The 27,924-nt window shown below is 41.5% G+C and overlaps 1 protein-coding gene across 1 annotated transcript in view; it reads right to left on the bottom strand.

Moving 5' to 3' along the window:
* adgrb1a (adhesion G protein-coupled receptor B1a) overlaps window positions 1–27,924 on the bottom strand; it is a gene marked incomplete at both ends in the record, with an annotated part of 105,740 nt that overhangs the window by 33,001 nt on the left and 44,815 nt on the right. Inside the window, 5 exons of the mRNA XM_079164968.1 lie at window positions 3,022–3,148; window positions 15,243–15,286; window positions 15,405–15,507; window positions 18,503–18,578; window positions 26,842–26,985. Coding sequence (XP_079021094.1) covers window positions 3,022–3,148; window positions 15,243–15,286; window positions 15,405–15,507; window positions 18,503–18,578; window positions 26,842–26,985 — 494 coding nt within the window. The remainder of the gene's footprint in view (window positions 1–3,021; window positions 3,149–15,242; window positions 15,287–15,404; window positions 15,508–18,502; window positions 18,579–26,841; window positions 26,986–27,924) is intronic.

Genomic DNA, 27,924 nt, shown 5'->3' with positions numbered 1-27,924 from the left:
GTGAGTATTCTCTCACATTTTTAGACCAAGTAATACTGGAAGGTTAATAAATAATTATCATTGATATGAATGGATTTTTAAAGACTAAACATTTGAGAAAAATATAATAGACAGATTAATGGAAAATTTAAATAATCCTCAATAGCAGCCAAGGCCTATTTATTTGGGAATAAGCACAAGATCTAATGACATGATCAGCTCCCGCATTATTACATCTCATCTCTATACGGTAAAATTAGCATGGGCCCCTTTCCTAATAAATTAGTGTTTAACTAATTAATTATTAGCCTTACTTTCTTGAATAATTCATTCATTATTTGGTCAGTGAAATGTCGGTAGAATCTAAAATATCATCCAGAGTTAAATTATAAAATGAAACTTATTGGTACTTGTTATTTGTGCTTATCAGGGGTTGCATGTTGTTCTATTGTCTTTGCATTACGCGCATATGCTTCACCCCATTTGCTTGGTGCTCATGCTGCTGTCAGTGATGCTGCTGAAGCGGTCCAGTGTGTCAGGTTGCAGCTTGTCAAGGTGTGACCTCCTGCCTCCCACTCAGCCTCAACTAAGGCACTGCTCGGATAACTGAACTGCACATCAGCCATGGGATGGAGAAGGGCAAGGGGACTGTGACCAAAGTCTGTCTTCATTATTCAATGATTTATTGTTTCATTTCAAAATAATCTTACTAATAATTAAAGTTACTATGAGGAACTTTTAACTTAACATAACAAACATGCAGATTAACTATAAAGGTCTTCAGCTCAGACTCCAGCAGGGCCTCTGGCGGCGACCAGCTCGCAGTGGACAGACCCAGGTCCGGCTTCTCTGCCGCCCTGGACCTGCAGCTGGAGCTCCAGCGGGATGTGGCGAGCTCTGCGTCCGGGAGCAGCAGCGACTCCTCCTCCGGCCTGGCTGCTCCGCTGGTCTCCGCTGGGAGTCAACAACTACACCTAGCTGTTGGAGACCCAGGCCGTATTGCTGGGCCTGCTGGAGGGAAGGGAGGCATGAAAGAATCCGAACCAGGACTGAGGGGGGCAGAATGCCAGACCCTGCTGCAGTAAAATGAGTGGTTTACTGAAGGGAACCAAGTGCTTGGAAACATTAACACTTTTGTCCACAAGGACCGTTAAAATCAACACAAAATGAAAGTTCCTCATAGTAGCTTTAAGCCCACAAAATGTGAAAAGGATATCAAACATCCTACATTAGACATGCAGCAGTGTCTGAAAATCACTGTTTACAGTAACTATGACTGCCCAACGTTAAAACACCAAAATGATTAGATGTACCGCTGTACGTTGATAAGCTGTAACAATTCAAAGAAAGCCTAATGACAAGACCATACTGATCTCATGACTGTAGAGTATACATGAAGCTGAAGCCAGGTTAACCTAGCTTAGCATAAAGACTGGAGGCAGGGAGAAACAGCAAGTCAGGCTAAAGAGCCTACACATTGGTGGTTTCAGGGGATGCTGCTATGTGGAACTATTTCTTGGCCAACAACAGCCGAGCACAGTGTGCAGCTTCAGTCGTCTTGTCACGGTGACGTTGCCATGTGTGGTATCATCAGGACCAGTAGTAAAATGCTATGCTCGGCTTTTACAATCGACCGCGCCATAGCTGGAGATGTTGCACAGAAAGACAGATGGATAAACTGTTCAGTTCCAGCATGTGACTTCACCCAAAACCACAAATCGACATGTTTACATTTCCGTTTGTGTGCACATTAAACAAACAACTCTACCCCCCCCCCCCCCCCGTTTCCAGTCTGCTAGGTTAATCAGTACTTTCAAAAATGCTCAACTATTCCTTTAAACTCAGTCGACCAATTCATCGATAAACCAATCATTTCAGCACCGAGAGCACAAAGCACAAATGGAACACACCGGTGCAGCCTCCACAAGCAAAGAATACAACACCTTCACTCACATCCCTCCCTCTTGGTCGCACACTTCAAGCAAAACCTGCGACCATCTCGAACAAAAAATAATGAAACATGCTCGGGCTCGAGGTGGTAAACCCGAGCGGTCTCATCCTGGCCTTGCCCCCTGTGTCTTTAAGAGAGCCTCGGTGCCAATGCTGTTACCAGGGCAACTGGCGAACAAACTGCTTCCGAGGCAATTTCCAGTCTAATAATAACTAATCGCGCTGAATGAAAATTCCCCACAAAGACACTGCCCTTTCCCCAAAGAAACGGGGGCAGGTTTGAGTCACTGGGACACTGCTGTGTTTTTTAACAGACATGTGCCATTCTCACACACACACACACACACACACACACACACAGTGCTGGCACGCTGTGTCCAGCTGCAGCCATTCTGTAGCCTACAGTAGCCTTTTTGAAATGTACCTTTTAATACAGATCACCGGATTGTCATGCAGCACCTTCTCCATGGGTGCATGGTAACCATGGAGACGGTGTTGACAGTGTAATATGTTAAAATATGCTAATATGTGAACAACAATTGTTGGTGTTTCAGATGGAATAGGAAGAGTGGAGATGAGGGGGGGGGGGCATGCAGGTATGCTCAGCACCAGCTATAACATGATGTTAAATCCCACTCGCCATGTCAGTGCATGTGACAGTGATGACCACCATCTTAATGCACAGGACAGCACAGCGCTGCCCTTCCTGCATGCATTTCTTCTTGGAACACAAGCAGTTTATCTCCTTCTAGGTGCAACATGAATAAAAAGCCCCCCCCCCCCCCCCCCCCCCCTACCACCACCACCACCACACACACACAAAAGAAAAGACAATCCTCACCCTTGGCAAGGCAATAATAACCTAATAACCTTGCAGCATGGCTTTGGCATGTCGAGACAGAGAAAGGGAAGGAGGGGGAGAGAGGGAGGATCTGTTGATATGTAATGACAATGACGCCCTTTGGAGCAAAAAAATCCCCTCCAAAAAAACAGCTGATGCATTCAGTATAAACCCACCCCAAAAAAGAAAAAAAACACACGTCTCCGATACCTTTTAACGCCTACGAAGTGAAGGGAGGTTGTCGGACTTACCATTTCTGGATTTAGCCGTGCTAAAATGGCGAAGGTGGACAGTCTGTCACACACGCATTTGGTTCTGAATGAGTCGACTAGCACGGCTTTGCAGCCCCTGGCAGACCAGGATCCCAGCAGAGAGGAGCTGCACGGGAGAAAAAAACACACGCACAAGCACACACACACACACACAAGGACGGACACACACAACACGTACACACACAGGGAGAGAAGCGATGCGGTGAATAAAGAGACAGTCCCGGAATAAAAGAATGAAAGAGAGCGGTTCAAATCCCACCGCGTTGCATTTGCGGCTATTTAATCCACTTTACATCTCCGCCGGTCGCGGGTGAAGGCGCAGAGAGCGAAGTGAAGGCGGTGATGAGGAGGCTGCGAGGCGGCGTGCTGCAGGTCTCTGCCCGGATACATTAGAGCTACCAACACACTGCCAACAGCCCCAACGATCTAGTATCATTATTAGTATTAGTATTGTTCTTATTATTATTATTAGTGGTATTATTAAATAGTAGTAGTGATAAGTATTAGTAAGTTGGCTAGTGGGCTACTAAAATAATTACTACTATATATATTTATGAATACATTTTATTTTTATACCCATATATATATATATATACAATTATTATTATTTTCTATATATATATATAGCAAATAATAATAATAACACTATTTGCAAAAAAATGAGTGGCACACTACAGTGTATGCTGGGAGTGGGTGCTACAAACACGGTCCCTGCAATGGTTATCACTGTTATATTGTCAGGTAGAGCAGTTAACCTGAACACTTACAAAATGTTCCCCATTACAGCTGTGTTGCCATGGAAACAACCAATTACACCTGCTGGCAACTGACCATATCTGATCATATCATATAAAACAAAAACACAGGTGTCATTAATAACATTAATAATGACCAGTTTCAGAATATAGGCCTACAGTATTATGCTTGCTGGTTCACTGACATGTCTTACTGAGACACTCAAATGGAATGGACGCATGTAAGTCAACACAAAGGTCTATTAAAGATAATTTTTTATTTCTGATTTGCTCACAATGTTTTGATGCATTAAAGGAAGGAAATGTGTTTTAGAAACTTCAGGTCGCTGGAAATAGTTCACCATTTCCTGGCTGAAAGTCCTGTGTTTGTATGACCCATCCATCCTCCTTACGCTTAAAGATAAGAAACGTATTTATGTTTTGTCAAAAAATATATTTGTCAGAAAATATGTTTCCCTAGTTGAAATGTAATTGAGAATGTAGTTTTAGAATGGAAGCTACTTAACACCAACAACAAATAAAAGCGATGATGGAACATTAGGGATGGTGAGGAATAAGTGTCAAACCGGATTTTGACTTAATGACTGTTACTGATGTCATCATTCTGAGCTAATATTTTTGTTGCTTTCATTCCAAATATCCACCAGGAGAACAAAATAATAATTTTGTTCTCCTGGTGGACTGAGCTTCTGTAGCTTCCAAATTACAAATGGACATTTGGATTATTTCTAGTGAACAATATTACACATTAAAGTGACACCATTTCCTATCACAGTTCTTATATTGTATAGTGGGTTAAATGGAAAAGAGACAAAGAGTTTTCTTTCAGCACCCAATAAAGCAAAAATGTTGAAAGTCAGCGGTTTGACACACTGTTGCTGCAGGGTTTGGTAATTTGACACCTCTCGCAATTAGGCAGAAAAACTCCATTTGACTCCATTTGACTGGGCCCCTGACACAGACTGGCCTCACACTGCTCTGCTTCAGTGCACAGAGAAATTAAGCAAATAAGTCAAATTGATGAAAAAGCAGCCAAGTGTTGTGAATTGTAATGACAGGCGGAAGCAGGCGACAGATTTAAATTCTCCTTGTGCAAATCGACATCCACTTGATCAACTTGAATTTACATTGACTTGATTGAGCTGCAGCGAAGGTTTCTGACTCAAACTTGTACTCCGGCCACTGAGTCCTAAATGAGTATGTCAGGCACTGACAAATAGAAAGCTCTTCGAGTGTAAGTAGTCATGATGGTGTTTCGCAAGAAGCTCAAAGGAATCTACAGACTCAATTCAGGCATTCATGTAGACAAATCAAATAACAGATAAAGCAATGGGTTGGTCATTTATGTCACAGTTGTTGGGGTCTGACTCAGGGAATTCCATTTCATTCTAACTTTGGCTTCATAGGAATATGTTCTATTGTGAAAAAAGTTCTGGGGGAAGTCTGCTTTGATTTGATCATATCATATAATTATGTCATATCATAGAGGATGATACATCTCTTACACAGCATTTGCTGGTACAGTATGTGATCATCATTTTCTCTTATTTAGGGCAGTTCACGTCCATCTCCAAAACTTAATGTTGATCTCAACTACACACCTGTAAGAAGTCTCTTGCACGGCGCTATCGCTGTGACAAAATCTGTCCAGACATATAAACACCCCAAAACCTCTTCTGTGGTAGTTGCTGCTACATTAAGAGTCTCCAGGCCCACGTTTGATCGCCATCGACATGATCGCACACACAATACCAGCCTGTTTGAGGACATTCTGTACAAGTTAATAAGATGTAGTTCCATCAGGAGCCTCCAGAACAGCCTCAGTCAGAGATTCTCCCAGTGAGTGGGGCTCAACTGATGATATGAGCGGCATATTTCACCTCATTTGGTGTTAAATGACGTCTAATACAAAACACAATTTCCCATAGGCGTTTTCCTTTCATTTGTCACCTGTCTGTGCACCACACCAACAACAGCAACAACCTCAGTGACAACAAAAAAGAGTGATAACCGAGGATATATCACAGCCACAGCCTTCACACATCCACTGGTCTCACAACTTCATAGACTGTGTTTGGTTGCGTGTGGATCTGTGTGTGTGTGTGGGTGTGTGGGTGTGAGAGAGTTAGCCCCGGGAGGTGACTCAGTGCTGACATTAGCACATCACCTCTAACAGAAATCCAATATATTAGGACTCAGTGCAGTTTCTCTGTGCGGCTGACGTGATTAGGCCTCTCTGTGAGCCTCACAGTGGCCCGCAGACAGTCTTGCCCCACCGTCTAATTGGATAATTACGGTGCTGGTCCAGCAGCCCTGCATGGAAGAATGTCCTCTGCCAAGAACAGGCCACATGGATGAAAAGCAGTCTGCCAGCACAGAGGAAATGATAGGAAGCTTATATGTAAAAAGACACGAGGAGGAGGAGCCCTGCTTGATGTTTGTACAAGGATTATCTTATAATTCTTATAATGTTTTAACATTGCTGTAGCTTTATTGATTGCCATGTTAGTATGCACCCTGAATATGAGTCTTAATATTTAATAAAATGTTCCATTTCGAGTGCTGCATGGATGACTTTTTTTTGTGGACAAAGCTCAAGTTGGCCTCGCACTGGTTCCCTCCACAAAATTGACTTGGAGACGAGGGGACCGGAAGTGCAAAGAATGCTGACTCATTTCCTGGTTTTAGGACTCGTTCCTGCAGCACTCTATATAATCAGTCCATTGATTTTACTTATCAGTTGAACAGTCACGGGGAGCACGACACAGCTAAACAAGACTGATGAAGTCAACGGGGTTTTCTCGGCTTGAGCTTGGGAGACTACACATCTATAACAGAAAACATGCACTATACGGACATGTCACGTTGAATTATGGGAGTTGTAGGATCCAGGGTTTTTGAAACTTGACCCATATACCAGGGACTTAAAGTGAATTTGAACTGTTCAGTTTTTTTTTTAAATCTTTCTCTTGGAAGTCCCCCAACTTTATTGAAGTGTAAAACCAGAATGTTAGAGTAGCCCTATAAATATACCTTTTCAACATAAAACATATATGAACATACAGCCTACTGCTTATCATCTTTACTGTAAACATGTAAATTAATATATTGACTCACTGTTAGAATCTAAGCTTTTATTAGTGCCTAATTAGAAAGTAACAATTTACAGCACAATACATGTTCTATTATAAAATGAGATAAATTGAGAATGTGTGATGTGGAGTAACAAACCCACAGAAAATGATCATCAACTCTGCAGTTCCCCTCAGATCTATGGAGCATTTAAGCATCTTTAAGATCATTCTTACGGTTTTGTGGTTTGCAGCAGTTAGTTTTAATCCAGTCTCACCCCCTGTACATTACCTGCAAAGCACTAAACAGCTTTCAAATGATGCAACCAGCAGCAAAAATGTGTGTGTGGCACAAACTTGGGCTATACTTGATGTGGCAGCTGCTTCCACAGTAGGGGGGGGGGGGGGTCAACATATATAATGGACCACAGTCTTACCCACTTGGTCACGGTTAGACTTTTAAATCCAAGCAGACACACAAGATAATCCTGAGCAAAATAAAAGTGTTTTTTTCTATCAACAGCACATGTCAAAAAGAATCTCTGAGATCGTGTGTACAGCGAAAACAAACGTTTTCTCTTTAAGAACCAAATTATTCAACCCGTTCTCATTAAAACTCGTCAAATACCGACACTTGGGTGTAAACCAACCCACGTCACTTTTACTACTGATGTAGTAAAAAGAGTGAGAAAGGCGGATTGCGGCGGATGTGAGGAGAGAATGGATGGGTCAAAGAAACGCAGGACTTTCACCCAGGAGACCTTTGTACGTGTTCAGTGTGAAACCATGTCAACATCAACTTATCTTATGATAGTTTCGTTACATACTTAACTAACGCCAGTTACTTAAAAAACATTTCTTGTTTTACACAAACCACGATCGATTCCTAAGGCTAACCAAGTAGTATTGTTTCCTAAACCTGAACACTAAATAAACCTACATTGGAAGTTTATAACGAGACTATGCATGTAACCGGCGGACACTGGCACGCCGCCCCCGAGTCCAAAACTGACACTAGAGGAGAACCAAGATCGTCATAGGTTGAATTGTTTAGAAAGCCAAAATATTCCACAACACGATACGGTTATGTCATGGCCTACTATAGGTGAGCATAACTCTTTTATTTAACAAGAGGATTTAGCTGGATTGTGACCAGATACTTGGAAAACTGTCCACAGGCTGAAGCCAGTCAGATGACAGGGCATTCATCAATGCCCTGTGCTCTCACAAAGCTGGTGAGTTGGCTGGCATAAGAGTTAGAATGGTTAAGCATGCTTTGAATATAAATACAGACGGAAGTGTGCAGTCTGTCGCCTGTAATGCAGCCACTTACTATTCAGGAGTACTTGTAAACAAACATGCCCCCTGCCCACTGAACTCCACCTCCTCCTCTATAATTGTACAGCAATTGATGAAAATTCAAGTCCACAGTCGTCCGCTCCAACATCTTTGATGAATTGAGGCAGTTCCTCAACATCAGCACGGACTCTGTAAATTAACTGAGACAGCGAGATTGATTTGCATGATCAGAAGGGAGGCTGGTTAGTGACTGCAGTCTGGTAAACAATGTCTGGCCTATGCAGAAATATCTCTCTCTCTCGCTCTGGTTTGATCTGCCCGGTGGTGACTGTTTGGAGTCACTCAAGTTTGGTTTGTTTTCGGTTTTACATAGAACCACCCAAATGTGGATTAGAAGTTTCCACCGCTGACAGAATGTATGCTATGTTGCAGGGCTCGTGTCTACAAGCAGCACTGAGCATTGTGCGGATGTCGAGGCGAAGTTGTAAAACAGGGTAGCAATGCACATAATGTAATTTCTTAGGGGTTTTGTGTATATTCATGTTCCAGTTTACATCCATATCTGTACAAAATGTCATTACTTTATCATTTTATCCTCTTAAGACCTTTGTGTAAATTTGTCATAATTACCATAGCAATTCTTGACTTTTGTGAAAAATGTGTTTCGTGAAGTCACAGTGACCTTTGACCACCAACTTCTAATCAGTTGAAACTTGAGTGCAAGTGAATGTTTGTGCCCAAATTTATAAGAATTCCCTTTAAGGTGTTCCTGAGATATCAAGTTCACAAGGATGGCCCGGACGAACCAATGGACGTACAGACTGATGCCCAACTTCAAAACATAATGCCTCTGGCCACGGCTGTCGCCGGCATGTAGGCGTGAAAATATTCAAAAGCTCATCTCCAACCACAAGATAGAGGGATTAATGGAATTGCATGTGCATGCTGTCCTGCAAAATGTCCCCCTTTAGTACACAACCATTTCTGTATCAGTATGCTGGCTCAGCTAGAATAGTACTACAGGTGATCCAACAATGTTTTCAGCCACAGAGAAGAAGTCTTGCTTGAAACAACAAAGAATAGGATATGACAAAGAGTCAATGGGCTTTTGTAACAATTTCAACACTGATTAGAAATTAAGGACATTTTAATGGGGTCTGGCAAATTTTTGGAAGACTGGCCCCAAAACCTATATTGTGTGATTGCATTTACAACTGACTAATAACCCTTCCTGTTGTTTGACTGTGCTTGCATTGTGATTGGATTCTCACTATGAAAATCAATGTATGACGGCGTATAATACTGATTAAGTACCTGGGGGAGGGGGGTAATATTCCTAGAAATAAGTCAATGTTGTAAAACTCACAAATTTGGGAGATTCTAAAGTCATAAATATGTGATAGATAAAACTCAAACATACAATAAAAAATATAAAAACAAACAAAGAGTGCAAAACCGTGAATGTAATATATCTTTATTATATATACAATGGCCCTAATGCGCCGTTGAATCTTTGAGTTTTTTCTCTGAATATTACCTCCCTCCCCCGGCTCTGTAATACTTCTTTCTTTTTTTACCCACAATGGTCCTATTAAACTGGGCCCCATGTTGTCTAGAGCCGTGCTTGATCATAGAGGTCATCATGTAGCCTCCCAAATCAATGCTGCTGTATGGGCTCTACATATTTCTTTCCTAAAATCTGATCCCAATACAGATATAGTCTGGCTAGCCTGATTGCAATCCAATTGTAAACGTCTGCGGTGTCTGGAAGGGGACTTACAGTATATTTATAGTATATTTACATGTTTCTCTCGTTCCTCATTTCCTGTCAAGGCAGACGCTTTGTCACCTCCCTCGGCGCCTGATACCGACACACACAGCACCCTTTAGCGCCTGTATGAGACGCATTGGGCTTTCAACTAGCTACAATGTAAAGCCATCCACGTGATTATTACAGTCAGAATGAATGTTCTTCGCCTGTGTGAAACCATCAACGTGTTGTTTGTCTTTGTGTTTTGTTCTAAATCACTAGTTTTAAGTCTTCTTCAATACAGCATGATGCTCATTTAGTAAATGATGGTCCATTTAGAGTCAAACAGAGCAGATTATGCTTTAGGGCGGGCTTTCTGTGATTGACAGGCCACTACCAGAGCCGTATACGGTGTCTCTACGTCACTCTTCTGCATTCCAAATATGGTCTCTTCCGTTCACTGGTTGCAAAAATCCAAGATGGCGACAGCCAAAATGCTGAGCTAGCGGCTTCAACACGGCAGTCCACAAACCAATGGGTGACTTATTATATACAGTCTATGCCTAAACCTAAGCAAGTGTTTTTGTTTGAATCCACAATGTGTTAGTTTAATACGCTCGGCTAACGAGTGTGTTAGAAATTGACACCGAGTGGTCCTGACCATGCACGATTGGTATGTATTCATGTATTTATAGTGCATCAGGTAAGACGTCCTATAAATAAACCAAAGTAATAATGTCGGTGGACGTGAGAGTGAGAGTGACAAAGACAGAAAGACGCTGCAGATGTTCTTCTTATTGATTTCAGAAGATTGAAGTGTGGAGCAAGTGAAGGCCCTGGCTGCCTCACAGCTCTTATCAACATGACAAGGACGCCTCCACAGATTCCAATTTCTCTCCCAAATATTAACTCATTAATCATAGCTGCTGTGGATTTTAATTTTGCATTGAACATGCCTCCCATCCACAACCCCCCAACCCCCCAACCCCACACCCAAACACCAGGAGATTACATTCTTTGTCCTTGCTATGTTTCTGTCATTGTCTCTGCTGCTGTGTTGTCTCAATGACATTGAGGAAGGAGGCGTGCTTCATGAGAGTGTGACTACATGGAAAATGCATTTCTCTTATCTTAGGCATATTAGTTGATGAAAAATTAAATTGGGGAAAAAAAATATTCATTTCATTTGTAACAAAACAGCGAAGTCACTGAGGATGGTCAGCAGACTCCAAAGCTTTATAAACGTCCCTTGTTTATTCACTTTATTTTTCTCCATTTATTTATTTGATTTATGGTAATATTGTTTTGGAAAATGCATGCCCTTCCAATCTTCAGAAACTTCTTTTGCTGCAAAAAATATTTTTTAAAAGAACTATAACAAGGCCTCTCTTACTTTGAATGAATATTCTCTCAGTATATGAAATACATATTCATCAGATTTGTGCTCATGTATAGATATATTTCTTGCCTTTTCCTCTACCATCACTGTTAAGCAACTTCTTCAAATTAAATTCCCAAATTCATTCATATGATACTAGACATGTTGATCATCTCCACCTTCCTTTTTGTCAAAGCAAATGGCCAGTGCTGCCTCAGGTATCGTGGTGGACAGATATTGAAAGTACGCGCTATCAAGAACTATAGCTTTGCATTTTCGGATGGTTGTCTACTGGCTGTTTTTTTCTGCCCGTTTTGTGTGCGTGTTTTTTAAAAATGATTATTTTAGCTTAGTTTTTTTCCGATGGCTCACAGCTAACGATGCTAACAGAGTTAGCTGTGCAAACTTAAAGTGCTGACAGAGCTAACAGTGTTTACTTGTGGGGTAACCAGAGGGTGGGTTTAGTGAAGACGCTGTCCGTAGGGACGGCGCTATCAGCTGACAAACGTTTTTTCACTATCTTATGTGTGTGCAAATAAAATAAAATAAAATACCAGAAGGGACCGAGGTCGACCCCAAAAAACACATACGTTTCATGGCAACATTCTCATTTTACACGGTTTTCAAATAATAATAGATATATACCATAAATTGATTAGAGCTAGTATTCAAATAATGAGACAAGACTTCAATAATATGCCAGAAAGAAATTTAAAAAGGGAGTAATGCTCACATGGTTGATTTTGTATCCTGTATGTTTCTACAACACTATCTAGTGGCCTACAACACTGTCTTACTCACCAATGCTCTGAATCGCTCTACTGCTTTTGTCATACGTGTTAATCTACTCTGGATGAATGTCAACACTTCCTGCAGCTGCTTCAAAATAAAAGTCGACCAGAAAAGGGAGGGACTGTCTCCACTGAGCTCCGGCCCTGTGAAGCCTTTAATGAGTATTGTCTGCAGGAAATGAGTTTCACTGATGTAAGCTTAACACCAATTGAAAAAAAAGGCAAAGTAGAAAGGACTGGAGTTTAAGAGATAATCTCACAGCAGCAGAAGGGTATTTGATCACATTACCAGATTACAATTTAACATATGAGCATATTTAATTGTATAAACTGTTTATTTTAAATTATAAATTATAAATCTGCAGAGCACATGCTGACTTTTACTGTGATTGAGAATGGGCCTTAATATTGATATAAAGTAAAATAATATAATACTTAAATCTATCATCATTAAATCTATAATTGCTAAACTCAACTCAAGATTTGAGCAAATATAACTAACGTAATTAGTATAATCAAATAAAGGTGCATGTTGTCTCAGCCGTCACTTTGAAGCTACATGCATACGTTTTCGTTGTCAGGCTGCCATATTAACATCTGTTCCATTTCTCAATATTCACTCTGTCCTTTTTTTATCCCCAAATGGCCTCTATGTGAGTTTCACTCTTTGTCTTGCTCTAGGTCTATATGTGCCAAACCAAACTTCTTTTAATCCTGTGACGGCAGCCAGGAATGTTCTGCGTTTCGTCTCTGCAACACAAGTGTGCGCACCCATCTAAATGCAAATGTCCTGCATTGCAATAAGGCGGCCAAATGTTTGCCTCTTTCTTTTGCCATAGCTATTTCCCTTCGTCAACGCTCACAATCTAACATGCTCACACTATTTTCTTGTCTTAAACAAGTAAGGCACTTTAAGAGCAAGGAGCAAACGAGCAGCGCTTTGAATGTGGCCACAGAAGCAGTAAAACGGTTTAATATTTATTTTGTGTCACGCTCGCCACACTCTCTCTTTCCCTCAGTAGACTCCGAACTGCTCTCTGTCGTACATGTTGATGTGTGTGCGTGGGCTGAGAGGGGGAGGAAAGCTGTGAGCGACACTTTTAATTTTCCACATGCTGCATCAGTGTCGGAGCAGTGATAGCGCAGGGTTAGCTTTCTCCCAGACAAGAGCTGCGGAGCAGTCCAACACACTCAGCACCGTTCACTGGGGAGCAGTGCACTGGCTTTGTCAAGATACAAAGTAAAACTTCCAGAGGGAACATGGTGGCTCTAAAACATCCACTTGGTATACCAGGATGTTTTGTAGACTAAATGTGTGTTTGCTAGTATTCTATTTAATAATTAGAAATGGAATGTGGACCACCCAGTGTCAGCTCGGCTTGCTAGAATCAAGCCGTTTGGCTGGTTGTCTGTGGGGGAAGTTAACCTAATGAGAGATCATTTGAACTGATACTGTTTATTAACCCTGACAACCAAAGAAAACCAAAGATAGCAAATGTTTAAAGTGTGTCTGAAGCTCAGCTAGTTGTTCTTAAAGGTTTCACATATCTAGTAAAACGATTCTTTCTATGATATCTTATGAAAAGGTATTCCTAATTTTCCTACGAAAACCATGCAATACGTGTTCATTTCCACCCGTAGCATGCATACAGTCTTTTCAAATTAAACTTCTGTCTTCAAAGGAAACAACCTAGTTAGATTGGTTAGGTTTAGGAAAAGATCCTGAAATTCTTAGTTAGGTTTAGGCAACAAACCTAATAGTTAGGTTTAGGAATAGATCTTCGTTTGGGTTAAAATAACTACAGAAGTGACGTTACTCAAGTACAAATAAATCAATGTTGACTTCTCATCTCACACAGGGAACGAACAGCGGTCTCCTGGGTGAAAGATGGGTTGATGTTTGACCCCTCCCCTGCTCCTCCAGCCCGCCCTGTGTGGACTTTGGAGATCTGGTTCATCTTTACGTGGATTACATTACATGATTTGATTTGATTCTCGTAGGTATAGCTACACAGGCTAGATGAGAACAACCTGACAAGTTTATACGTTCACTACATCACATGATGTAAAACGTTGAATAGAACATTTCCCATCCAAATGTAACCACATTTCCACAAAATCATCAAAGAAAATTGCAGATTATTGCGTTTGTAAAAATGACGTTGGCGTACAGAGAAATAGAGTTAGAGGTCCTAATTCTTCAGTCAGGTACCATTACTACTATTGTAGAAGAGGACGCAATAATATTATGTAGTTAAAAGAGCTCCAGTAAACTGTAGTAAACTGTGATGAAAAACAAAGTAACAAAGCATGATGGAAATATGATTTTATGTTTGTTTCATGTATTAATGTAAGAAATATCCATACAGATATGATGGTTTTTTCTGTTGCAATTTTTCGGCTTTTTAGTGGAGAGGAAGCTCAGTGGATGTTTAACTCTTCACTATAGTCCAACAGTTTCTGTGATATTTTCTTTCTTTTGAATTTTCAACCCAGGTTTTTGCTTAATGCGCATATTGAGAATACACATGAAAACATGTGGGCGGAAACATACATACTGACTTTTGTTGCTATTCTCTTTTTTTGTATCAGGGATCAAATGTGTTTGTAAGTCCTCAAAATCTGGGCTAGATAGGCCACAGGGCCACGGGGCCATGGGGCCACGGGGCCACGGAAGTCAAAGAGGTTTGTCTTCTGGGGAGCATAAATGTTGACAGCTAATTAATGTTAATCTGACTTTAATATTGTGGAAACCTTTGATTTAATAGTGAAACTAAACGGATGATGATCAGGATACCAAATGAGTTGATGTTCATCCTCTGGGATGTGCTTAATTTGTTTCCTCCAGTATCTGGCTTAGGACCTTAGTATTGGTCAGATGGATGGCAGTTAGTCATTTTAACCAACTATTAGTTACTGGCAGCATTCGAGTACTGTAGAATACTGAATTAGGTTAATTGATCACAAAAGATAGATTGAAATTGTGCACTAGGGGCTAAAATATCCTGACACTGAGTCCCTAATATGGAGATCATACAATCAACTGTATTGCAAACTAAACAGCTTACAAAGGGTCATGTCATTGCAGGTCCACACATAAGCAGGTTAGGGTGTAATCATGGTCAGATGACAAACCAACAATATGGTTGATCTCACCTGTCGCTCTCGTCCCAGGATAAGCAGGTCTGGTTGGTGGTGCCCTAATGGATGGGGAGCAGAAACAAATCACACATGATCACCATCAAAGAGCGCCAATTATACATCATCATATAATAATAGCTAAATAACTGAAATTGCTTCAAGATGAAAGTTACTCACGTTGTACAGGTGTGAGAACTCAACTACAACTGGTGCAGAGAGGGAAGCAGGGGTGGGCTTGATGGTCACTGACAAAACCTTGGAGTTCAGGACTGTGCTGTTTCTAAAGGGACACACAGAAATCATCAGGGGATACATTCTCATAGTGTCTATTTAAGCTAAATGCTAGCATTGGCATCGCATTGATAATGCTAACTTGCTGATGTTTAGCAGGTACAATGTTTAACATGTGAGTTAACATACAAGTTATAAGTATATTAACATGTTAATAATAGCACTTAACATATAAGTATATGGGTTTGATGGAAACATCAGTTTTGCAGATATTTGACAATAAACAAAATAACTGGATCAATCAAAATGTTGACATGATGATGGTGCTCGATAAAAGGTCAGAGGATCACCCAAGTCATTAAGATGTATTGTCTTGAATGAATATCTGTTCCAAACTGCTGATCGTTCCAGTAGACGTTTCACTGAACGCGTAACATTGATCTGCTGGTAATCTGGTGTTAAAGTCAAACTGACACGGACAAATCAAGGAATTTACAGTTCCTGGAAATACATTTATCTTTGTTTTTGACTTTAGTCAGTTTAGTAAGTGAGGCTGACTGCAAAACGACCGCAACTTCATCGTCATCGCAGTGAGCAGGTTTTAATTGCTTAGTAACGGCAGGCGCGATAGAAGTGCAAACCCTCCAAGCCCCTTGGATGAAAGGATGAGAGTGGCTGGCCTTTTCCACGCAGTTTATTAGACGCAATATGTGAACTGCCCCTAAAATAGCCGCTTGTGAACAATTGAGCACCAACAGCTGCGTCAGTCTCGCTGTGGAGCACGCCCCCCGCTTTGGCAACATTGTATTTGAGGGCGCAAAAAACATGGCATTGTGTCCGGTCTGCTTATAAATTAGCATCAATATCACCTCAATTGCTGAATAAGAAAATAAAATATGGAACAGATTACTGACTCATGAGCTCACCATAATCGCCGTGCTCAGCTCCAGAGCAGACATATAATCCTACCTGCCGAGTTTATGGATTTCTCCAGCATCTGAAGCAGTCCACATTGTCTTTCAATAGCTTATCTTTCAACATTTTGTGGGTGTTCTATTTTTACATTCTCCCTGCCTGTTTAGTATGCATTGCAATTTCTGCTTTTTAGGTGCTATCAATCATGCGGAAGGAGACAATCGGGGAAAAAGTGAATTGCTACTGGAGGTACTGACACCGAAAGCTTCCAGTCGGCCAAACATGTTCAACAGCCCATGCTCTGTTCTCCGGCTCCTCACATCCTCACTGTATCCTATACGCACAATCGCCCTCTCACCATTCCAAAACACAATCAGTCAACTAAAATGTTTGTGTCGTCTAGTCTCAAGCTTCAAACTCATCTCTTTTTTTCTTGAGGATGAAAAGGAAAAGAAAAGAAAGTGAAGTGGAGCTGAGAAATATGGAAAGCAGCAGCAACCCAAAGAATCAGTGGGAGGACTGGTGGGGTGAGGGTCTGCTTCATGTCCTTGTTTCCATATGTTGCCAGTTCATTAAGTGCTTTAACACATTATCATAATGAGGAGCTCCTTACCAAAACAACCGCGGTCATAGATATTGCTCACAGAAGCATGCATTAAGTATGCACACACACATACACAGAATTACTCAGAGCTACACGCACACTGCTGTGTTCAAATGTATGTTAATCATCAGCAGTGACTTCCTTTCAAGAAATCCCTTCACTCATAGATAAAAAGACATGCACAAGGCTACCCACTAGTGTGCCGCTGTATCGGCATATGATCCTTGTTTTTATTTCACTGGGAACATTAGCTGCAGCACTGATGTAAAATGCTCCCGACTCTGCTGCAACAATCCGCAAAACTCAGCACAGTCTTCTAGTAGAACCAGGAACATGGTTTCACAGTATCAGTGACTATTTCAATGTGTAGCTGGTTTACTAAAGGCGATGCACACAATCCAGTATTGGCCCAATATTATTGGGTAACCATTGGTGTCAAGTACTGTAGTCAAGTGACTAGAATACTCTAAACTAATTGGATGTGTTTTCATTGCAATGATCACCAAAGTGGCTCCTTTGCATTGGTTGAAGTGATTTTATACTCTATGGTTTAAGAATGCTGCCTCTCAGTTAAGTCTCAAGTATCATCCTTGACTGGAGAAATTCCTGGAAGACAAAGGCCCTGTTCAGACCTGACCTTAACATGCCAATGCCTGATGAAAACCCAACATTTTGTGATTTTGCTGCTTCAAAATTAAAGCTTTTAAATAACAAAATAACGGGGGACTTTTATTGTGTTTATGATTTATGCTTTTCTTCAATAAAAGGTAGCGAGAACAGAACAAGCAGCGCGTCTGCAGCCATGCTGTCCGGTCTGTGAGGCATGTCCTCGGGCACACTGCTGCTGTGAACATGCTAATGATGCTAATGATACTACCATGATGATGTTTAGCATGTCCATCTGAGTCTAATCAGTCAGCATTTTAATCAGCAGTATGCAGAAGAACTGCTGAGGTTGATGGGGATGTTTCGCAGGTATTTGTTCATAAACCAAAGTAGAAGTCATTAAAGCGACTCAAATTCATCCTGTTTTTCCTGTTCCGATGTCCGGGTTCCAGGACAGAGGATGCCGTACATGCACAGCTTGTAAATCTGTGCATGTACTTGTAATTGGGATTTTGGGCTATACAAAAATAAATTGAATTGAATTGAATCCTGAGTGTGCATTTCTGTGCTTCTCTAACTGAGATATTTCCATCTCCGTCATGGTCTGCTAGTTATCGTGTCATTCACCACGATAACCAAACAAACTGCATATTGCATGTTGTTGTGTTTTTTTTAATCAATATTACTTTTAAGTTTTTCTTGGAACATTTATTGTACCACTAATGGCCAAATACCCTAGATAAAAAAAACGTTTAACTACATTCTGTTGCATTCATTTTCATTCACTGACTTTCATATCTGAATACACCTTTCTATGTTCCGTTGACTGTAATGGATTTTTTCATGACCAGAGGGGAACGTGGGCACAAATCAACAAAGCCTCTAGAATCTTCCAGTTGCAGTTGTAGAGCAGTCGTACCTCTGCAGAGTCAGGATGCTGCCCAGGTTTCTGTACAAGACGATGCCGGTTACAAACGTCGAGGACTCGTCTGCGTCTGTGTTGGAGAAGAAACAGACACACACACACACACAGAGCAGGGAGGTCAAAGTCAAAGTAAGACAGCAGTGTTTTAGAGGAGTGTTTGGAGAGACTGAATGGTTGGGTCTCTGTTAGTGCGGTGGCCTGTAGAAGAGAATGCAGGTCAGCCATGCTGCCTTCACTCCTCCAGCCCCCGAGAGCTCTTTACACTGGAGCTGGCCTACATGACTAGTCAGCTATAAACGCTGACTCTCTCACACTGCTTTATAGTCACACACACATAGTGACAGACAGCGCCACAGCCTGACACTGTCCTCTCCCTAAACCCCCCCCCCCCAGAATAAACGCCTTGTGGTTGTATGCCTCAACCAAACAGTCAAGTTTTAGTTTACATCCATGTCTGTGCAAAAAGTCATCATTTACATTTTATTTCATTTGTGTGCTTGAGTTATTGCCAACAACGTGTTTCCTGAGGTCACAAAGCATTCCTGAGGTATTGTGTTGAAGGAAGTGGGATGATGTCACAGTGACATCCTATATCATCACATCATATTGTGTGCTCTGTACAATTGCAGTGATAGGATAGGTTCACAAACAATGACAACTACTATTTTTAAATCGTATTATATGAGCCAATGGAACTTAATGGAAGTAAGGATTGGTTGTAAGTGTTTTTGCTCGTTGATTGATGACAACCTTTGAGAATCACTGTTGTGTGCTTGTAGCCAGGTCTCCCAAAAATGTATCCCAAATTGTGCTTTCATTCCGTTTTACAAATATCTTTCTGTATTCCCGGAAAGTCTGCATCGAAACAGTCTGCATGTTTTGTTTGGTTTAGTTTATGTCCTTGTTTAAAACTGTCACCATAATCCGGGAGAAAATAGATTTGGTAGATGCATGTAGTGACACCGTCATTTTAACAAAGTTACATCTTAAACATTGGATTATACACAGTTCTACGTTTTTTTTTTTTTTTTTAATCAAATTTATTTAAAAGGGACCATGTACAGTTTAAACATAAATGTCTCCATTCGATGCACTGTACCAGATTGTAGCTTAAGCTAATTTGCATCTGTAACTTTCAGTGCCAACATGTTGTTCATTATTTTTTCAACTATGTATAGTTAAAAGTCAGAGAAACATTATGGTTATAGCAAAAAATATATATATATTTATTGCACAGTTATATGCAACTAAAAACTAAGATGAATGCATGTTTAAGCTTGAAGCAACTTTAGGAATGATTGTAGATGTAATAAAAAACAAGTGGTTAGTTTCATCATGTGCCCATGTACGAGAGGTCTGTAGGTGTGCAGCCCAACAGGGCTGTGCATGTGTTTGGACAGTAAACGTGGACCATATTCATTTACTTAATACTCACTTTTATACAGACACTTCTTTATTGCTTTTCAAAAATTAATTTGGTCTTAATTGTTAATTATAATTATTTGCACTTTTAATGCAGTTTTAATGTTTTTTTAACATCAAGTTTAATATGTTGAATGTATTTCTATTCCATTGTAAAGCACTTCAAATAGCCTTGTGCCTCAATAGTGCTCTATAAACACAATGACCTTGGCTTGCCTTCTATAAACCTCCTCTGTTTGTGAGTCTCTGGTCTTTTTTCTCTGTCTTAACAAAGGGCACTTTGTTTAGTGCTGGGCTAAAATCACACATGCATCAACTGCTAGGGGCGCCAAACACAGTTTGAACAAGTACTCTGTCAGAAATACAACAGAAAGAATCCACCTGAGTAACGGTTTACAGCACAGCCAAACAAACGGTGGCCCTTGAGGATTCTGGCATCATGTTTGTTTTAATGAAGACTGAAGAGGGCAGTCAACATGCCACATGGTAGTACTGAACTCATGATCCAAATACACATACAACTGCTGTCTTCTGTATGTGCATGCATCTTGTCCTGTGAATCCCTTGTACAAAGGTGCCCAATTTAAATCCTTTGTGATAAAGTCACCAGTAACAACGTATAGTATAATGTAGAGAGGCAATTACAGAATGCAAATGCAACAAATGGCTAAAAGTCAGCCACAGTACGAGAAGTAGGACACGATTGAGTTTGACTTTAAACTCTGCTGGACCCGCTGGTTTGTGGTGTGAGTAGAAGACGGACATTTCACTGAATGAAAGCATCTTGATGTGGACGGGAGTGCTGGACAAAGAGATGGACTGACTGAGTCGACATCACATCCACAACCCTGCCGAAGGACGGTGAAAAGGATATGAAGCCTCTGATCGGAGCGTGGCGCTTCATTGGCCCACCATGGCGACGTGACCATGATCCGCATTGCAGTGTGGTCTGCATGGCATATGGTCTGCATTTAGTTAAAGTTCATTTCCTGTTGATTTTTTGGCGGTGCCTGTAAACAAAAGTGGTCGTGTTTCCGTTCACCAGAGCAGCAATGAGAAGCTCGTCTCCTGGCCGGAGCAAAGTTGAAATAAGTTAGAGTGATGGGTCTGCATCATTTTGCCCTCAGGTCATCCGACGTCATACGTACTTACAGTGGGACATCTATCCGATAATATTGATCTGTGACTCTCTACAGCTCTGTGTGGGTGAGCTCCCCCTGCTGCAGTCTTGAAGCAGGGGATGCCAACATCAGAAGAAAACATTTGTCAAAACTCAGATTGCTGGACTACATTAAGGCTGCAGAAAGTCCCGGGGCGACGAGAAGCCTCTCTCTCTTTCCGGCTGCAGTGTCAAAGTCGAAAAAAAACACAACTCCATCTGCCGAGCCATCTGAAGACATCCAGCTCTTCTGCTCCAGCAACACAACATCAGCAGCCCAAGAGCACGGAAGCAGTGTGCCAGGCAGCATGCAGAGGCCTAGCTCCAGGGCAACAGCTGAGCTCCCATGAGCATCAGGGGGGAACCGGGTAAGATGTGTGTGAGTGTGTGTGTGTGGGAGGATGGAGTATTATGTGTCCTGCTCATCCACTCTTTGGCTGGCTCATCCAATATGCTCAGCCAGATTGTCTGTGCCCAACAAGAGCAAGCCTGCAGGGACTTTAACTAGCGATTCGATACGTTATGTGTCTGTGAGAGACGGTTCAGCGCCAACAATCTATCCATATACATTTGATTGTTCAGTGTATGAGCTGACTGTCTGTTTGCATTTGTTGTGCGTGAGTGTGCACTCACATGACATCATCTCCCGTGTAACGCGACGGGCAAAGCTACATTTCATGACACCAGCGGGAAGTCAGAAACACATGACGTGGCTCGGTCTAATTCCTGCTTCAACACGCTTGAGTTCGCAGCGGCGGCGTCTCCTCTTGACCAGTTAGCAGTGAGAGGATGTGGACTAGAAAAACTCATTTAAAAAGCGAGCGTGCAGTCGTGCCCGCCTTATATACTGCACTAACAGCTACGCGCGTGCAGAGAACGGGGTAAACATCATGCAAATTTAACTTGCTTCTTGCCACCCCGTCAGGTATTATTTTGATCATCAGCGTTTGCGGTATCTTGCCTCTTAATGGAGGCTTTAACCAAAAATAGAACGTGGAGGGGAAGATAAAACACTTTGTCTCTAAATCCATTTGGCTTGTATCATTACATGTTTGCTTTATTATTGCAGGGGAACGGCATCCGAGGAGACGAGGTGTCTGTTGGCCTCCTTGCTGTGTCCTGCTTCCTGTTTAATGAGGAGCCTTCTCTCCTCAGTGTGTTTTCTATGAGTGGGTCCCCGTCTTGTTTATCTAGTGCACTTGCACGGGAAGGCTACTGATCAACAGGTGACAGTAACACGCCAAGTCATGCTGCAATGCACCAGCAAAGGTTGTGAAGACTGCTCGCTGGTAAACGTGGATTTAACTTTAAGCAATGTTTGATTTACGAGAAAGGACACGTCCTCCACAAATGTCAGACCTCAAAGATACCCACAATGCATTTTGGTGAGTAACACTGCATGCAAATATAACTTGTGATTATTTGCAAGGACCTCCACAGGGCACCTTTAATACCGAGAGTTCTCCACCGGTGTGAGTGTGACTCCATGTGGAGAGACACCGGAGGAAAATAACAGAGAAAATAGAAGTTTTGAGTTTTTTCTAACGTCTACACAACGTGTAGGTTACAATAAGGATACCAACAGCAAAAATGAAAATGTAGTAATTCCTTGACTGGTCTGTTACGGATGAATGTAGAATAAGAAATGAAAGCCTCACCAGGAGACGTGTTTGTTGTGTCCTGCGTGTGGTTTACGGGGCTAAAACACTGCAAACACATCAGTACGGTCCTTTAAGTTAAGGTGAGGGTGTTTGTGCCTCATTGCAATGAAACGTTCATTAGGGGCCTACTAGAAAAAACTTTCTTTTTTTTCACAGTCACAGTTGTATTTTTGTACTTTAAAGTCGAGATCTAAAAAGCCTTTTTAACCTTTTTAGATCACATCTCCCGTAATACTGTGCACACATACAAATATATGTAAAAGAAAATTATATTTCTTCCTAATTTTATATAAAAATGATCTTTTCTTCCTAAAACAAAAGATGATGTTAACTCACGTAAGCTAGTGCTATAATATCATGACATCCATCCGTCAATCAATCTGCAGCTTGAACCCTGCTCCTCTGCAGCTCCGCCAGGTTCTACATTCTAAGCACCTCCTTTTTATTGCCGCAGTCAAAAGCAAAGGATTTGATTTAAATCCTTGAAATATTTCGTTCCAGCAGTCAGCGTACGTTTCACCGGGACTTTCAATAAATATCAAGCTGCTATTTCAGCTGAACCCGTTTAATTCATTTTCTTTCTTTCACTAAATTGAATTGAAGGTGATTGTTGTTCGGTTGCATGTTTGCACACTGCAAAGAGGAGGCAAATTGTATTTGGTCTGGGTAACTGTTTCATTAACATTTCAGAAGCATTAGAGAAAACACAATCATCTCTGTTCTCTTGTAGCCCACAAAGCGTGCCATTTGTTTCTGTTTTATTTTGAGAAAAATGCGTATTTCATAACATGTCTGTAGATATGAGAAGGGGACCAATCAATCAGTGTGAACAAGGCATCAGAGAGCTGCTTTAATCCATGTAAGCGGGTCCAAACTGTACGCATAAAGAGGGCTGGCTGCTGGTGTGACATTGCCACCGTAGAGACACATCTTCCAGCTGGGGGGGAAATTGCCTCTAATTGCTCCTGATTGGCTCCTGTTGACTCCTGATTAGGAGTGACGGCCTCATTAGCATGCTAGCGGTACAGGGCTGTCTTTAATGGTCGAAAACATCCCGACTGACAAATAACCCAGCTACTGCTACTGAAGACTGTGTACCTAACACCTGCCATGCAGACAGGAGACTAGCTCTTAACACATCTTCATGCACTTGATGGAGAAAATCCAGATTATAGTCAATGACAATGTTTTTGTGTGTTTACCACCGATAGTGTGTAATAATTTGTAATTCTTGTGCCTCACTGGGGACATTTTTGGCTTTTTTCTTTTCTTTTCTTCTTCTTTTTGTTATTTTGGAAGTTCAAAATCAGCTTTTATACTAAACTGCAGAGCCAAAATACAGACCCTCCGATTCCTGTAGGTGCTATACATGAGATTGGGAGCATTTCTATTGCATCTCAACTGCTCTCAACATGGTGATGGCTGAGCCGGCGGCTTGCAGCTAAAGGTACTAACAGCGCTAACAGCGCTAACAGTGTTAACCTGAGGTGGAATCGGAGGCTACGCTTCCATGACAGGTTGGGAACTGCAACCCCCGAATGAGAACAGTAAAGAGCAGTGGGAGTGAGTTGACCAGTGGGGCATGCTCACGTGCACTAACGTGCACCAAAAGCCATTGCAGCTGGCCCAGCTATGACAACAAAGAAAAAGGAAGTTGTGATTACAACACACACAGAGGGACATTACTCTATTCTATCTCTAAATATAATAGCTACATATTTTGATTTGTGGAAGTTGCTTTTTGCAAAGAAATGAGCATTTAAAGGGTTGGAATTCTGTAAATGAATGCCTGTTCTGTAGTTATGATCAGAAATTAAGTTAGATAAAAGATATTTTAAATATAACTTCATGCCATGAACTCTTTCTTCCAGCATTGAATCTGAGGGCATTACACGACCATCCTCCTTGGACTTCACTCCACTCATGTATGTGAATGTGAATGGAAGTATGATTTAAGAAGAATTGGGATAAATACCATTTAAGAACTAACTGTAACATATAGGCAGCTGTAATCCAGGCGTTTGTACCAGAGTGTTGTGATGAAGAAGGAGCTGAGCCTGAAGGTAAAGCTCTGGATGTAGCCGTTAATCTACATTCCTGCCCTCACCAATGGCCACAAGCTTGAGAGAGTGATCGAAATACGTCTTCGGATACAAGTGGCTGAAATGAGTTTCATTTTCAGGGCGGCTCAGCTCACCCTGAGAGACTCTCTGGCCATCTGATAAGAATGCGTCATGCCCCCCCCTCCTGCCTTCGGAGCTGTTCTGGGCACGTCCACCTGGGAGAAGACCTTAGGGCAGACCCGGAGCACTATGGCGAGATTACACTGTGTATTCCATCTGGCCTGTGGAACGTCTAGGGATTTCCCAGGAAAAGCTACGTTGCCTAACCTGCTGCCACTGCACGTACCTGGATAAACTGCAGCATGCCACAGATTTCATAGGGAATTTTCTTTGGTAGGAAGTGGTCCAATGAAAGCTGTCCATGTTATCTGGCTCAAATGTGGTATGTTGGTTATTTGCGCTCCAGAAACTAAACTGCATGTACCTCCATTGTACTGGAAGGGTGAAAACAGACTGATATCTCAAAACCTTGCCATTAAAAGGAAGCTACGTGGCTACATAGAGCTAAACATGAGGAAGAACAAATGTTGTAAAGGTGTACCAATGCTTAGACACACAGGCTTATATCCTCTCTATAGATAAAGTATCTGGCCTGTGCAAATACAATATACATTTATTTAAATGTACTATTGTTCTTTCAGTATTCTCTATTCTTTTTTTTACACACATACAATCAGTCAGCTGTTCTACCTTTATAAAGTTTATAATGCTCAGCGTCTGGGGACATGTGTCAGTTCAATGATGTTTATTATTGAGGTCATAGTCAGAGGTGATGCGGTACTGGACTGCATTATGCTGAGAGGTTGTCCTTCCCATTTACACACATACAGTATATATACATACAACACCTCTGAGTCTAATGCAGTCCACTGCAAGAGCATCACTAACTATGTGCTGGAACATACAATTTGATTAACCTTTATAACAGGGTGAATAAAAACTGAATGTTTCAAGCATCATAAAAGTCATCTTTATGACAGAAGCACTGTATTGGATCGCATTAGACTGCTCGGTGTACCTAATAAAGAGAACACTGATAGGCAAATTCACAAAGAATGGATAAGGGCGCCGTGAATTGCGCTAGCGTGAACCGCTACCTGCTCTGTCTTGCGAAACCGTTGCTGAAGATATTACAGCGCAAACACGCACAAAAAGCTTTGCTGCTGAGTGCATTTGCACGATATGGAACATTTGCAACAGTGCCATCAATAAAAGAAGGCCATACCATAAACAACCGCGGAATATAAGGGGAAACACCACAACAGTATTTGTTTATTTCTGTATTCATATTTATGAATAAATGTCTTTCAGTTGTAATTATGAATACGGCTGGATATCGTAAGCTTTTTAGTGATAATTCCAAGTGATAAATCATCAAAGATATTTCCAGAGACTGTTGTTGAGGTTTTGAAGGAGCTCTCAAGTGTCAATTACGCACACTGGTTTCCAGAGTGTGATTAAAAACAATCCTATATATTCAATTTACAATGACACGGAATGGGAGTGAGCAGTAAATCCTTATACTTGAAACATTTTCAGACACACATTCTTGTTCTCCTCGGTTCGTCCCTGCTGTAGGACCACAGCGTTGTAGAATTCGTCAGTATTTATGTCAGTAAACACTGTTTTATGAATCAACTCCTGTTCACTATTTCTGCTTTTTTCTGTCTCGACTGCCCCCTCTCTCTCACACTCACACACACACATACACACACACACACACACACACACACACACACACACATTTTGAATCCAGAACCAGAAGGCTGACAGGCCGGCTGTTATCAGTATTCCTGGGAACATGTTTTGCTCCCAAAGGACACAATTATAAACAATCCAAGAGACTCATTGTTTTTGTCAAATGTTACATGAGTGTCCACAGGATGAGATGTTGTCTCTCTCCTGTGTGTCGTGTCTCAGTGGGATGAATAGGTGAGATGTGTTTCAGAGGTGTGTCACAGCTCTCACCTGGCTTGCCAGTAGACAGGATGTTCTTGGGGATGGTGACTCTGTCCTCAGAGCTGCGGGCCCAGTCCACCATGCCCCTCCAGCCCTTCATGGGGAAGCTGATGTCTGCGTGACCCACCACCGGACGCTTGTGGACGCTCAAAACTGTAACATAGAAAAAGAACGACTGAAACTCTCACTAAATACGCCTACTTTAATCAATATTTACATTATCTTTCTCCATATTTGCAATATTCTACTGCTGTCTACACTGCAACTACTGCATGTCTGTCTGTCTCTTACGGGATCTTTGCTCTATATTTTACCGACCTACCAAAAGCCCTGAAGACATTTTTCCTCAATCAGCTTCTTACTATAATTCATGGGCATCAGGTGAACACAAAATGTTCTGCCAAAGTTAGTTAGTGATTTCACATGAGAGATGTGTTTTCCTCTGGTCTAAAGTGGGTGGAGATCATCTGGAAACGAGTGTGTGTGCACCAATCACAGTTTAACAACATTTGAATCAGAATCTGATAGCAGTCCTGGGGTTAGCGTGCTGCAGAGATGATTAGCATCGCACTGGTTCCCTCGACTCTACAAGACGATGGTATTTTCCTTTGGAAGCTTCAACATTCAGTGGGGAATCTACAGGCCCACTTGGCGTAGACCAAAACCCTAAAATCTCTTAAACTTTTGTTACATAGATCTTATTTCAGGCATAAGCCATATGCTGTAAAGATTGTATAGATTAAATCAACCTGACCTGACCAGTGGTCCTGTGTCACGGTCCTGGGATTTTGTTTCCTGTTTTATTTTGAAAGTTCCCTCTCCTCATGTGCATTGTTTTGTTTTACTGCCTACCTTGGTAGTATGTTTCCTATCATACTTGTGTTTCATTAGTTAATTGGTCTCTTGTGTATTATTCTGTCTTTTCCCTCTTTCTTGCGTTGGTTGCTTGTGTCCGTTGTCAGTCTTCCTGCATGTCTTCCTCGGTATGTTACCAGTTTAGTTTAATTCCTATTGGTTTCTGTGTCCTGCCTGCTTTTGTCTTTTGGGATTGGCTATTTGTTACTAAAGCCGTCTTTTGTTCATTCACCTGCC

This window comes from Pholis gunnellus, assembly GCF_910591455.1.
Source record: "Pholis gunnellus genome assembly, chromosome: 8".
In the NCBI taxonomy this organism is placed as follows: Eukaryota; Metazoa; Chordata; class Actinopteri; order Perciformes; family Pholidae; genus Pholis; species Pholis gunnellus.
This window is presented reverse-complemented; position numbering and strand designations above follow the sequence as displayed.